The sequence below is a fragment of the Wyeomyia smithii genome, chromosome 2 (genome assembly GCF_029784165.1).
Source record: "Wyeomyia smithii strain HCP4-BCI-WySm-NY-G18 chromosome 2, ASM2978416v1, whole genome shotgun sequence".
NCBI classification, from domain to species: domain Eukaryota; kingdom Metazoa; phylum Arthropoda; class Insecta; order Diptera; family Culicidae; genus Wyeomyia; species Wyeomyia smithii.
Window position 1 is genome coordinate 232,574,108 of NC_073695.1, and position 14,592 is coordinate 232,588,699.

The following is a 14,592-nucleotide window of genomic DNA, read 5'->3' on the forward strand; positions in this document are numbered from 1 at the left end:
CAGCGTAATAAGATACCTTAGTGTACACTCACCCTTATTTTTATTAGTGGCCATCTCCGGCTTTCGTACGAAAAGAATTAAAAATACTGTTTTTTTAAATCCTTGTAGATTTTTTTCTTAAATGTGTACTTAAGCAGCTGATGTTACCATACTCACGAAATTTCATAGCAATCTGAGAATGGCAATGGCTGAGCGAATTGGCGTGAAATCTCTCCTTTCCATTCGGAACGAGCAACCAAACCCCTTTGTCGGTTACCCGGGTAACCAAAACTGAAACAAACACTGCAGTTAACCTGAAGCTCCACAATCGGCACTAGGCTTACTCTACTTTTAGTTAGTGACACGCCTTTTGCTATTCTGGGTGTGGTTTTTTGTTGTAAGTCTATTGTGATAATGTTCTTTGTTTCATCAAATATTAAACTAAGTAACAAACAATAAAAGAACTAAAATACATTTCAAATAGATTGGCATACTATTGCCACTACACGGTAAACTAGTCATAGTGCAAGTACATACCAATAGAACCTCGCAGCTCTAAGCTCCTCTAACGTGCAAATATATGAGGGGCAAATCCATACTTTGTTTACCTTCAAGCACCACCGCAGCTTTAACTTTTGTGTGATTTGTAAAACTTCCAAAGATATATCGATAGGTGTGTGGTGGAGCATATGAAAATTTGCAACCAGACGCCGAAGAACATGCGATGTAACGTGAAGAGCTGGCCCGCTACGTGTGTGATCAATATCATTCGGAACGACGTTGATAGCTCGAGTAGTAGCGATTGGAACCATTGCAACCTGTCAACCCCGGACAACTACCCGGCGGAAGTGCAGTGAATCTACGGCCTTGACACAAATTCGCGAACTACGTCTGCCGTTTGTGTGTTCGTGTGTGTGTTTCTAGAGCGCAGGAAACGGACACGACGCACGTCATGGGTCTCTTCGACAAGCTCGCCAACATATTGAAGATCAAGAAGGAGCAAATCAACATTCTGGTGGTCGGATTGAACAACAGTGGCAAATCAACCATTGTTAACCATTTCAAAAATCCGGATGAACGAAGCTCTATCATCGTACCAACGGTCGGATTTAGCGTGGAACGATTCCAAAGTAAGTGTTCACCGCTGTCTTTATATATTAAATTTATTGCAAAATTCATATGGGTACGTTTAGTGTTTGCGTGACAAACGACAATGCCTTTTTTAGTGTATCGGCGGCCTACCCCACAAGGGCGCGTTTGGGCGACACATTTATTAGAATTATTATGCAATCTCTGCAAGACAGCTGAGGAAGGCTACACTTGAAGGTTTATCGATTTTCATTTGCTAACGATAAATAATAACGATATGCAGCTGTGTTTAATGGGCAAACAATGTTCGAAATTAATGTTCTGTATTTTTGGTTGGAAAACACGTCAGTAATTTTCTACACGTTATTCACAGTATCCATCCATTATTTCGTTTTACGAACTTTCTTGCGTCAATCAAACAAACATTTTAGTCATGCTTTATCCTACTTTATGTCTGAGGAAACCTCAACTAATCAAAGCACAGCTAAGTGATACTTAATACCTACGACTTTTTGTGAAGAATTAGTTTCATTCTTGGTTGGAAAACTTATTAATTTCGTAAACCGTATTCTTTTGTTTAGCTCTTAGGGTACTCTCTTTGAAATTAGGGTGGTTGAAAGTCGACAATTTATTTTTTTTATTTTCAAAAATTTGTAAGTTTAACGAAACGTCAATTGAAAAATTGCGCGTATGATGCGGATCAGTTACTGTACAAAAAAAACACGTTTTGGAACCGGCGCTTTCTCTTTCGCTTATTCGGACGATAAACATGTTGCTTCACTTCTTTACAGAAAAAGCAGGATGCGTTGATGAAGAGTGCAAAAAGTTTATTTCAAACTTTTTTCGAGAATATTTGCCTCGTTGGAATAGTGCAAACAGAATCAAGGATCGCTTTTTAAATGATGAATAGCTCGAGAATTAGTTTTTACTATCGGGACCAACAAGCTCATCCGCCTCGAAAGTCATTGTCATTGATAGACCACCGAAACCATTTGAATAAGCCATTTATAGAATTTCAGTTTATAGTGGACTTGCAAGAGCTTCTCAATCATATATTTGTATATATTTGTATTTGTACTTAAAACTCTTCTGACACTTAGTCTTAATGAATTAAAACCAACATACATACAACATATTCGATCTAAATAGCCTATTTTTGAATCTATGGCTGGGTTCGTTGAATACGAATAAGTTTTCTACTAGTAAAAAGGCACGAATGCACGCAGGGACTGGTTCGTTATAACCACAAGATGTTCGATGGAACCTAGGCATAAGCAACGCATCGTTGCGCAACGTTCTCTGCGGTGCTCGCAAATTCAGATTCGAAAGCAACCAAGGTGAGTCGATTTCTCCGTTAAGAAGCTTTCCAATTCATAACGCTTGTTGAATTGTTCGTCGTCGTTGCAGTGTGTTTATACCCAGGAATCGACATCGGTCAGGATACGGTGGAAGTTCTGATGGATTGCGCCATGGTAAATTCTTTAGGGCCAGTCTAAGAAAACGTTTCTGGATGCGCTCAATTCTTAAACTCCACGATGTTTGATATGGGCACCATACTACAGCAGCAGTTTCCAGAAGAGGACGAACTAGCGCACAGTATAAAGCCTTGAAACAGTGGGGATCAGAAAAGTCTTTAGCTATTTTCGAGATGAATCCCAGTTGACGACTCGCTTTAGAAATAATCGCCGAACGATGAAGGTCAAACGACATTTTTGTATCCAGCAGGATGCCAAGGTCATTCACCTGATCGACTCTCCTAAGTGTTACGCCATCAATTACATACGCAAAAGTAATAGGCTTGGGGATGCGATGAAACGTAATTACTACACATTTGTCAATACTAAGACACAGCTTATTCCTATGACACCAATTGGCAAAAATATCAAGTAATGATTGCAGACGTTCACAATCCTCAACTGTACGCGAAATAAACGAAATAAACGAAATAAAAAGGCGGCATCATTAAAAAATAATATGAAGAGCAATGGGCCCAGGTTGCTGAGGGATTCCTGACGCGTTAGAAAAACGTTTCGAAGTGCAGGAATCAATTTTAACTTGCAGTACTCTATCCCAAAGGTACGATTTGAACCACGAAACTAGTTTACTTGAAGCTCCAAGTCGGGAGAGTTTGCAGAGCAGTATTCGGTGGTCAATTTTGTCAAAAGCGGCTTTCAAGTCCGTACATATGACATCACATCTGCGCCTTATGTTCCAGACTCGCAATACAGGTAGAAGTAAATTGCAGTAAATTAGTAGCCACTGATCGGCCAGGCATGAAACCATGCTGGTCAAAGGAAATATAATTTTTAGTACGCTCTTGAAGTTCATCGCACACTATAATCTCGAACAGTTTTGACGCAGCAGAAAGACTTGTTATTCCGCGGTAATTTTTCACATTTCTATGGTCGCCGGTTTTGTAAACTGGAAACATGAAGGACTGTTTCCACAATAACGGAAATCTATCTTCATGGAACGAACGGTTAAAAATACAACACAGCGGTTCTACTAATGCTGCTATACAATGGGTTAAAACTGCAGCAGGTACTCCATCTGGGCCAGGTGAATAAGAACATTCTAATTTCTTCGCTGCATCAGCCACCATTTAATTCGTTATTACGAAAGAGCGTAAGTCGATCAAATCGGCTGGAACATCGGCGGCAGCACAATCGGCCTCGAGCTGAGATGTACAACCAGAGACGAAGACCGAGGCAAAATGTCTAGCAAAAAGGTTGCATGTGGTTGCAGCAGTCGTGGATGTTTCTTCGCCAAGAAAAACACTCGATGGGATCGATGATGTGTTCTGTTTAGAGTCAACAAAATTCCAGAATCCTTTGGGATTACGCCGAAGAATCGATTGAATACGCAGAACGTAGGACTTGTAGAGCGCAGCGTTGAGTCGACGGTAAGCATTGCTAGCTATTTGGAAATTCAGCTTATGTTCGACTGTTCGTTGGCGCCGCAATCTACGCAAGTATGCGTTGCGCTTTCGTTTCAGCTTCTTTAATTCCGGTGTACTCCAAGCAGGCGAAGCTGCAGCACGTTTGGTTGGTACATTTCTCAGAAGCCACGAGCATATGACATCACAAAACTTTTCGGCCATACCATCGACGTCGCTGAGAGCAAATAGGAAATCCCAATTCACCGTCGATAGGTACTCAAATAAAGTAGTAAAATTTATCTTGCGGTAAATCGGCATTCGTTCAGTGTTAGCAACAATTGGTACAAAACAGTCAGTGACGGCGGGCATTGAAATTTCTAACGGTGGGTGGTGACAATCGATAGGCAGGAACGGTACGGGGCATACAGTGACACTAAGCTTTTGCTCAGAAGTACAGAAAATCAAATCGAGTGTACGATCTAGTCGATTACGTACGAGGTTAGCTTGGCTCAAATTCATGTAATCCATACCATCTAATAGAATACAACTTGACTCAGGAAGTTGGTTTGCATTACTACAGTAGATGCCGTCAGTGCCACCACCCATTGGATGCGTAGCTGATTATAGTCACTACAAACGAAAATGGTATCTTCTAGTGCAGCATTTGTTCTTAATTCGTCGATAGTTGCTAAGTGGTCGTTCAATATAGAGATGTCGCTACTCCTGTCAGGCGGAATATACACCGCACAAATAAGAAACTTTTTACTTTCGACGACGGAAGACACACAAATCTGCTCCAAGCTTTGCCCGTTATTAGTACATATAGAACTACTAGCATAACAACTAGCAACAGCAACAAGCACACCTCCGAGACGCGATTTACAACTGTTTTGAGGGCAACGATCACACCGGAACACGTTGTATGCCGTACCAAAAAGCTGAAGGTCGTTAATATTGTTGTTAAGTCCAGTTTCCGTCAAAATGATGACATCGTAAGTGCTCTCGCTAGAAGCCAGGAACAATTCGTCAATTTTAGTGCGCAGCCCACGAACATTCTGGTAGAAGATTCAAATGGCATCGCCGTCGTCAGGAGAAGTATGCTGTAACGTGCAACAACTGAGTGCTGGGTCTGTGTTTAAAAAATTCAGATACTCGCCTTTGGCGGGAGCCTGAATGCTCCCACCGGTGCTTATTACGGGAGTACTTCACGGTGAAATATATTTCGATCTCACGCTCACTTCACTTTTTTAGACCTGTTCCCGATTCCACCTCAAGTGAGGTGACATAAATCACCTCCGTGGAGTGAGATTGACAGTGAAGTGAAATTGAGAATAGGACAAGTGAAATGAGATGGTTTCCCAGCTCAAAAACGTCTAAGTCCCAGAAAGTCGTTTTTTCCCGTTTTTTTTTTCAGATAACCCCAGATCTTGACGTGTTCTGCATTTCTAAGACATTCGGCATCAAAAAAAAAATGTTTTTTTCGGTATCGAAAATTTCCTGAAATAGTTTGCTTTTTTTTCATCGGGCAAAAAAATGAAAAATTGATCGCTTTAAGGCACGGATCAAACTCTGATTCGCTTCGTTACTGAAGAATGAATCCAATATTTACCATTAGATCATAAATCAATCAACTTTTAGACTTATGGCAGCTTCGTGGAATCATTTCACCGTTCAAAATGGTCGTGAAATAATTCCACGCGAAACGTCGCTTTTTCCGTTCTCACTTCACTGATATGACACTCATAATAACCCAGATTCCACGGCAGATGTCACTTCGCGACGTTTTCTCACTTACGTGAGTCCCGTAATAGGATTTTGTTCACTTCACTCTGATTTCACCGTGAAGTGACTCCCGTAATAAGCACCACCGTCCGTAAAACATCGCATTGAAACAAAATTGTCAGCATTCTGCCGTGTCGAACAGGGTACGTCATTGTCGAAACAGCCGCTTACTGGGTGTAGTTTTTTGACTGATCAATGAACTCCCTGAATCTTATTCCAACCGGCCAACTTGCAGCATCCAGCGATTTGTCCTTTAGAGCTGGATCCAGACCGATATTGAAAGAAACGAATGTCATGGTTGAAACATCCATTTCTTTTGGAACAAGACGGACGGTTTCCACTGGCTCAGTCATTTCTAAACACCGTCCGATAATTTTACTCACTATAAATAAATAGAGCCAAAACTTCGGCAGCGGTACAGCAGCAGTTATGAACGGGACCGAAAGATCACTTATATCATTTGATTCCGTACCACGATCACTGGTAGGCAATAACAATTGCTCAGGCTTCTTGCGGTGACGTTTAGCCCCTATTTTGGGCCACTGAGGGGTTTTCGGCTCGATTACCACAGAAGAGTTATCAGTTTTGCAAACATAATCATATAGTATCAAGATTAGTTCAACTCGGTAATTTTAATTCATTGAACAAGTCGCATTATAATTTTCGTTTTTTATTGAAATGGGTGAGTATAATCAAAAAATACCCTGAAAACTTAGATCCGTCTGTTTTTCTGATATCCAGTTCCACTTGAATTGATGGACGAAGAAAATGTTGCTTGGGAAAATTATTGTTCATCATCGATGAGATTTTGTCGACCAGTTGACCAAATGATTACAGAATCTATTATGTGGCATTGTCAATGGAAAAATCATTAACTCAATAACAAACATCACTTTAGCACGAAGATGCTATCTGTAATATTAAACATTGTCACAGTAGACAAAATGTTAAAAAAGCCCACCAACAGATAATTTTTACATCCGGTCTAAGCATTCTACATTGCTGGATTAAGTGCTTGAATTGGAAATATTTGTAACCATTAATACCTTCCCAAAACAGCATTTTTAAATATCTTCTCAGATATAAGTCTTGTCCCAAAAAATAAAACCAATAGCACAAAACGCTATCTTTTTTGCCCATAGAAACGTCTATGCAAAGTTTCAACCAAATCAAAAATGATATTAAAAAAAATATTAAATATTGAATAATTCAGGGTGGCCACTCGAAATCAATTTTCGATTTCCCGTTGTTTTCCCGGTTGTTCCGATGATATTGATTAAAATTTCCCGGTGTTTTATTTCTAAAACAAATGAAAAAAAAACAATTTCCACATGTTTATTTATGCCTTGCAAAACTATGAAAAACATTTCTCCTTCATCGGTTTTAGCCGTTCGTCGACGTTAGTACTTTCATAGAGATTTGCTGCATAATTTTCGCTTATCTCATATCCAAATCGTTGATAATCTTCGCTTTCTTGCATCCTTCTGCTTTTTTTCTCTGTCAACTTACTCTTAAGTTTGCAATGCTTCTGTATCAGGGTGCCAATGAAATTTATTGGATAAATTTAACCCTTTAACTGGTCGAGGCTAAAAAAATGTCTTTAAATTTTATAGTTTATTTCTGATCACTGATCACAGCTCGTAATTACCAAGCAGAAAAAAAACGAAAGTTGTTGGTGGCAATATAGTTGCCACTGCCTTATAAAGGGTTAAGAGTTGGGACGTAGGAGTTTTGTCTTCTCAAAAAAAGTCCGTATTCTAAATTTGATCTCAACCAGACTTTGGGCAGAAGAACCTCAGAGTAACCAATGAAAAAATGCACATGAGATTGCCAAAATTATTTTAGAATGCAAAATGCATTATTATACCTAATGCGTGAACCGTTGAGATCTGTTATCCCAAAACAATGTTTTTACCGAAAAACTTAGATCCTGGGACTTTCGAGCTTGGACCAATTTTCTCATGGTCCGTAAAATAAATTCAACTGACACTCTGAATAAATATTTAAAAAAAAAATATTATTCAGAACAATCAAAGTAAAACGCTACTTTTTCTGGGAATCCGCATGATAAACTGCGGAAATTCCGAAATTCGCGTTCAAAAGATACGTGAAAAATCACAACAAATAATGCATCAAAAGCAATTTAACTTTATTTTCAAACGAAATCATAACCGTTTGTCAGGAATTCGATAAATATGAGCTCCTTTTTCAAACCAGCGTACAACACATTTTTACAAAGTCGTCCTAAAAATTCGAAAATATGGTAAAAACTGTACTGCCAAAAATATTGAAAAACAATTTGTGTTCGATCTTACAAGTTGTTTAATGCCATCAATTTTACATCGTTATAGTTGAAAACAAAAAAAAACATTATTCAAAAAATAAATTGTTTTGTTTCAATATTATATTATCCACTCACAACCAACCCAACTGGTCTAGATTTACCCCTAGCCGATTCCGGGAGATTTTCTGAGGTGAAAAATTTCTGGGATCACGCCTTCCATCGCATGAGGAAGTAAAGCCGTTGGTGCCAGTGCTTTTAAGCTTTTAACAAATCCCCCTTAAAAAAAAAATTAGGGTCCTGGGTGGAGTCGCCTCCCCGGGTGTATATTTTTTTCGAAAAGACAAAATTATTAGATACCACTTTGCCGAAGACGTCACACCGATCAAACAAACCGTTTTGGCCCTAAAAATATTTTTAATCATCAATACCTTCCCAAGATGGAGCGGGGGCCTAGCGTGGTTGGTAACGTCTCCGCCAACCACGCTCGACGCCTGGGTTCGAATCCCACCGCCGACATAAGTGTCGATGGTTGTGGGGTGGCGTGATCCACTCACAACCAACCCAACTGGTCTAGATTCAATCCTAGCCGACACCGGGAGATTTTCTGAGGCGAAAAATCTCTGGAATCACGCCTTCCATCGCATGAGGAAGTAAAGCTGTTGGCGCCGGTCCGTTAACACAGTGCAACAATTTTTTTGTCTTGGCATCTATGTATGATTTTTTGATGAAGTATGATGCGAAAATAAATTTCCCGGAGTTTAAACATATTTCAACTTAAGGGGCAACAATGGCGCCATTTTGAATTTTTGAGAAACTGGAAATTTTTGATGTATTTTCGACGCCATTTTGTTTTAAGACCGAATATCACAATTCTAGGAGTTTGTCCACATATTAGCATCTTTTTACCCATTTTTTGAAAAAAAAAACAGATCTTAAATCGGACAAAAACTGAGCTCAAAACGGTGATTCTACGAAACCGGTTTTGGCATAGTTTTAGTGTATTTCACAAAGCAAAATAAAATCGATTATTTCTGAACATTAATGGTAATTCGCTAATATCTTAAAGTGGTAGTCAAATAATATCTTATCTTGAGTAAAATAGTCTCAGAAATCGAATGGTAGGTGTCTGATCTACGTAAAATGTCAGCAAAATGTCGATTTGGCCCCAATTCCCCTACAATACAAAAATAGGTTTATCTGCTGACATTTTACGTAGCTCAGACACCTACCATTCGATTTCTGAGACTTTTTTACTCAAGATAATATATAATTTGACTACCACTTTGAGATATTAGCGAATTACCATTAATGCTCAGATATAATCGATATTATTTTGCTTTGTGAAATATACTAAAACTATGCCAAAACCGGTTTTGTAGAATCACCGTTTTGAGCTCAGTTTTTGTCCGATTTAAGATCTGTCTTATTTTTTCAAAAGATGGGTAAAAAGATGCTAATATGTGGACAAACTCTTAGAATTTTGATATTTGGCCTTGAGCGGGGGCCTAGTGTGGTTGGTAACGTCTCCGCCAACCACGCTCGACGCCTGGGTTCGAATCCCACCGCCGACATAGGTGTCGATGGTTGTGAGGTGGCGTGATCCACTCACAACCAACCCAACTGGTCTAGATTCAATCCTAGGCGACACCGGGAGATTTTCTGAGGCGAAATATCTCTGGGATCACGCCTGCCATCGCATGAGGAAGTAAAGCCGTTGGTGCCGGTCCGTTAAAAAACGGGTCGTGAGTTAGGGACTTGGGTGTGGGGTCGCCTCCCTGGGCGTCTGTAATTGGCCACAACAGTGGCGGAAATAGACCGACGAAAAATAAGCGAGAGTAAAAAAAAAAATATTTGGCCTTAAAACAAAATGGCGTCAAAAAAACATAAAAAATGACCGATTTCTCAAAAATTCAAAATGGCGCCATTGTTGCCCCTTAAGTTGAAATATGTTCAAACTCGGGGAAACTTAGTTTTGCATGAAAACACACTTAAAAATTATATATTGATGCCAAGGCAGAAAAGAAGTCAATTTTTGTTGCACTGTGTAATCAATGGGGGCGTGAGTTAGGGTCCTGAGTGGAGTCGCCTCCCCGGGCGTCGGTGATTGGCACAACAACAGTGGCGGAACTAGACCGACGGTAAATAAGCGAGAATAAAAAAAAACCTTCCCAAGGTAACATTTTTAAATAGCTGCTCAAAATTGAGTCGTGTTCCAAAAAATTATACCAATAGCACAAAATGGCATCTTTTGCCTATGGAAACGTCTATGCAAAGTTCCAGCCAAATCAGAATGGTCGATTAAATTGGTTGCCCTTTTCTGTGGAATTGCTCATTATTAAAGAAATTTCAACAGATATTGACCTAGTTTCCGCACCATGACAGAGGAACACAGTTTGTAGAAATATTTGTTATATATTTTGTGATTAAAATCATATCAAAAATCGAGAAGTACAACCCGGGTAGCTCCGTTCCGGTCCGGTTCGAAAGAAAATCGAGCCTTGAAGATTCCGGTCCTATCTGACTTTTGATTGGATTCTATTCACAAGAACTTTCAATACGCCTCCCGCGACGCTGATAGCATCGTATACGATGTTTTGAGCAATCAATATTTCTTCCATCCGATCCAGGATTTGCAACAGGAGAACGTTGAATTATTTTCTTTCAAAATCTGACAAAATATGTTACGGAACAGTAAACTATGTTTATTCGCCTGATCAAGCTTGATTTTATTAAACGCAAATCTTGCTGCGAAGCCGCTTTCGACTTTGGCTGAAACCAACAAACAACTTTTCCATAACCGGCATAACCGTGCCAGTTAGGTCAACGTGCAAAAAACAACAGATTTTCAAGTTGACATTTCCTTAGAAATGAAGGAGGAGGATTTTCCCGGCGTAAAGCCCAATTTCCCGGTTTTCCCGTCTTTTTTTCACGGTGATTTGAAATTCCCGGCTTTTTCCGTTTTTCCCGGCAGAGTGGCCACCCTGAGTAATACGTAAGCTTCGGAACCCACAAGGTACCATAAGATTCTTAGTAGGCGTTGTCAATCTCATAAACGAGTTTTGTCCGTCCGTTTTCGATGTGTTCTATTTACCTCACCTTCCAATAATATAGGGTAGGGAACATATTCTAAGCAGCTTGAGGAACGGCCTGTGTATTCAGACGAAATACTCGAAACGTTTTGGGTGAAACTCAAACAGTAGTATATCAATCTGTTCGCTATCGTTTTCTCTGTCAGAACTTGTTTTCAGATTGTAAAACTAAGTTAGCAAACTTTAACAATCTTCAATCAAAGTTACCAATCGAGGGACACTATGCCAATCACCCCGAACCTATTTTAAGCAGTTTCCATATGTTTTGGAGGCGTTTTTTTTAGCACCCGAAGTGGCTCCTGAATGGCTGCAATATAGGTCGATTTGTTTCAATTGCAATTGTTCACAGATTTCTTTGTGATTAACGGTTTTTTTTCTTTTTAAGGGGGGATTTGTTAGTAGCTTAAGTTTTTATGATAAATATTAGTAAATAATGAGTATGTGTGTCCAATCACATATGGTGACTTCTCAACACTGTTAGAAATTTGTAATTTTAATTGTTAGGATTTGTTTGCTTTCGCAATTAGGACTTATCATTCGCAGGGATTTAAACCTACTTGTCAGAAAAGGGGAAGTAAACTTACAACTAACTTAATTGCTAACTTATTGGCTATAAAGAGAGCTTATCGTAGCAATTGAGGATTGCAACGATTTTTGTCGAAAATTGTTAATAATTTTATTTGACATAGCTTCTAATGGTTCAACACCAGTAAGTCTATGTAATTCGAGTGTACCAAACCAAGGAGGACGCTTCAAAATCATTTTCATAATTTTATTCTGAATCCTTTGGAGCGTTTTCTTCCTTGTTGAACAGCAACTTGACCAGATCGGTACAGCACAAAGCATTGCTGGTCTAAAAATTTGTTTGTAAATCAATAGTTTGTTCTTTAAACAAATTTTAGAATTCCTGTTAATGAGAGGATATAAACATGTCGTATATTTGATGCACTTGGCTTGTATACTCTCAATGTGCTCTTTGAAAATAAGTTTTCTATCATAAATTAGTCCCAAGTACTTAACCTTGTCGGACCAAATTAAAATAACCCCATTCATCTTGACAACGTGATTATTGTTTGGCTTGAGGAAAGAAGCCCTAGGCTTATGCGGAAAAATTATCATTTGAGTTTTAGAAGCATTGGGAGAGATGTTCCACTTTTGCAAGTAGGAAGAAAAAATATCTAAACTTTTCTGCAATCGACTGCATATGACACGAAGACTTTTTCCTTTTACGGAAATGCTTGTGTCATCGCAGAACAATGACTTTGTGCATCCTGGAGGCAAATCAGGAAGATCTGAAGTGAATATGTTGTACAGGACTGGACCCAAGACTGAACCTTGAGGTACACCTGCTCTGACAGGAAATCTATCAGATTTTGAATTCTGATAGACAACCTGCAGAGTTCGATCAGTAAGATAATTTTTTAAAATTTTGATTAGGAAAATTGGAAAATTAAAAGTTTGCAATTTCGCAATCAAACCTTTATGCCAAACACTGTCGAATGCTTTTTCTATGTCTAAAAGAGCAGCTCCGGTGGAATAACCTTCAGATTTGTTAGCTCGTATCATATTAGTAACTCTGAGCAATTGATGAGTTGTGGAATGCCCATGGCGAAATCCAAACTGTTCATTTGCAAAAATTGAATTTTCGTTGATGTGTGACATCATTCTGTTAAGAATAATTCTCTCAAACAGTTTACTTATTGAAGAAAGCAAACTGATTGGTCGATAACTTGAAACTTCAGCTGGGTTCTTATCCGGTTTTAAAATGGGAGTAATTTTTGCATTTTTCCATAATAAATATGGAAAATATGCAATTTTGAAGCAGCAATTGAAAATTTTCACTAAAAATTCCATTGTGCTCTCAGGGAGATGTTTGATTAGTATATTAAAGATTCTATCGTCACCAGGTGCTTTCATATTTTTGAAATTTTTAATAATTGATTTAATCTCTTTCAAGTTAGTTTCAATTATTTCTGCAGGTAAAAAATTCTGGGAAGAAATTAAATCAAATTGACGTGTGACTTCATTTTCAATTGGACTCACAAAATTCAAATTTGAGTTATGAACACTCTCAAACTGCTGAGCAAGTCTTTGAGCCTTTTGTTCATTGGATACAAGAAAACGTTCACCATCTTTTAAAACTGGAATAGGCTTTGAAGGTTTCTTAAGAATTTTCGACAGCTTCCAAAATGGTTTTGAATATGGTTTCAATTTTTCAACTCTAGTCTCAAAATTTTGATTTCTCAGAAGAGTAAATCTATGTTTAATCTCTTTCTGTAAATCTTTATAAATAGTTTTAAAAACAGGGTCACGAGAACGTTGATATTGACGTCTGCGGACATTTTTCAAACGAAATAGAATTAGATTATTGGTGAATCAAATTTCACTTGAGCCTTTGGAACAGAATAATTCCTGGCATCAACAATTGCACATTTTAATGCTTCCAAAGCGGAATCAATATTCACTTCGTTTTGCAAATCAAGTTCATTATTGAAATTTCTCTCAATATGAGTTTTGTATCTTTCCCAATTAGCCTTGTTATAATTAAAAACAGAGCTCATAGGGTTTAAAACTGATTCATGTGATAAAGAAAAAGTTATTGGAAGATGGTCAGAATCAAAGTCAGCATGTGTGATCAAATCACTACATACATGACTTTGATCTGTTAGCACCAAATCAATTGTTGGAGGGTTTCTTACAGAAGAAAAGCATGTAGGACTATTCGGAGACAAAATAGAATAGTATCCTGAAGAACAATCATTGAATAAAATTTTGCCATTGGAATTACTTTGAGAATTATTCCATGAACGATGTTTAGCGTTAAAATCGCCGATTATGAAAAATTTCGAACGATTTCTGGTGAGTTTTTGTAAATCACCTTTAAAATAATTTTTGAGCTCGCGTGTGCATTGAAATGGTAAATATGCTGCGGCAATAAATAAAATCCCAAGTTCAGTTTGAACTTCAATTCCCAAAGTTTTAATAACTTTCGTCTCAAGATGAGGAAGAGCACGATGTTTGATTCGGCGATGAATAACAATTGCAACTCCACCGCCGGAACCCTGAATCCTATCATATCTATGAACCACGTAATTGGGATCATATTTTAATTTTATGTTAGGTTTCAAAAATGTTTCAGTAATAATTGCAATATGCACATTATTTACTGTTAAAAAGTTAAAAAGCTCATTCTCATCGGCCTTCAATGAGCGAGCATTCCAATTTAATATTTTAATTGTTTTATTTAAAATCATTGCTAAATTTTAAATTAGAAACAATTTTAATAGTAAAATTTGTGCCTATTTGAATGGCTTCAAACATTGATTTTGCCTGCAACATGGCGTTCATAAGATCGAACATTGCCTGTTGCAAAAAAGAAAGTTTACCTGCCGTAATAGGCCCCAGGCAGTTGACATTAGAAAAAATATTTTCGGCAGCAATATTAGCTGGAGTAATAGGTGTACAATTATTTTCTAGCGTGTTTTGCTTAC

At 38.2% G+C, this 14,592-nt stretch overlaps 1 protein-coding gene across 1 annotated transcript in view; it reads left to right on the forward strand.

Moving 5' to 3' along the window:
- The first annotated feature begins 324 nt into the window (after positions 1 to 324).
- LOC129720399 (ADP-ribosylation factor-like protein 6) overlaps positions 325 to 14,592 on the forward strand; it is a 33,205-nt gene continuing 18,937 nt past the window's right edge. The window contains exon 1 of the mRNA XM_055671876.1: positions 325 to 1,109. Coding sequence (XP_055527851.1) covers positions 932 to 1,109 — 178 coding nt within the window. The 5' untranslated portion in view covers positions 325 to 931. The remainder of the gene's footprint in view (positions 1,110 to 14,592) is intronic.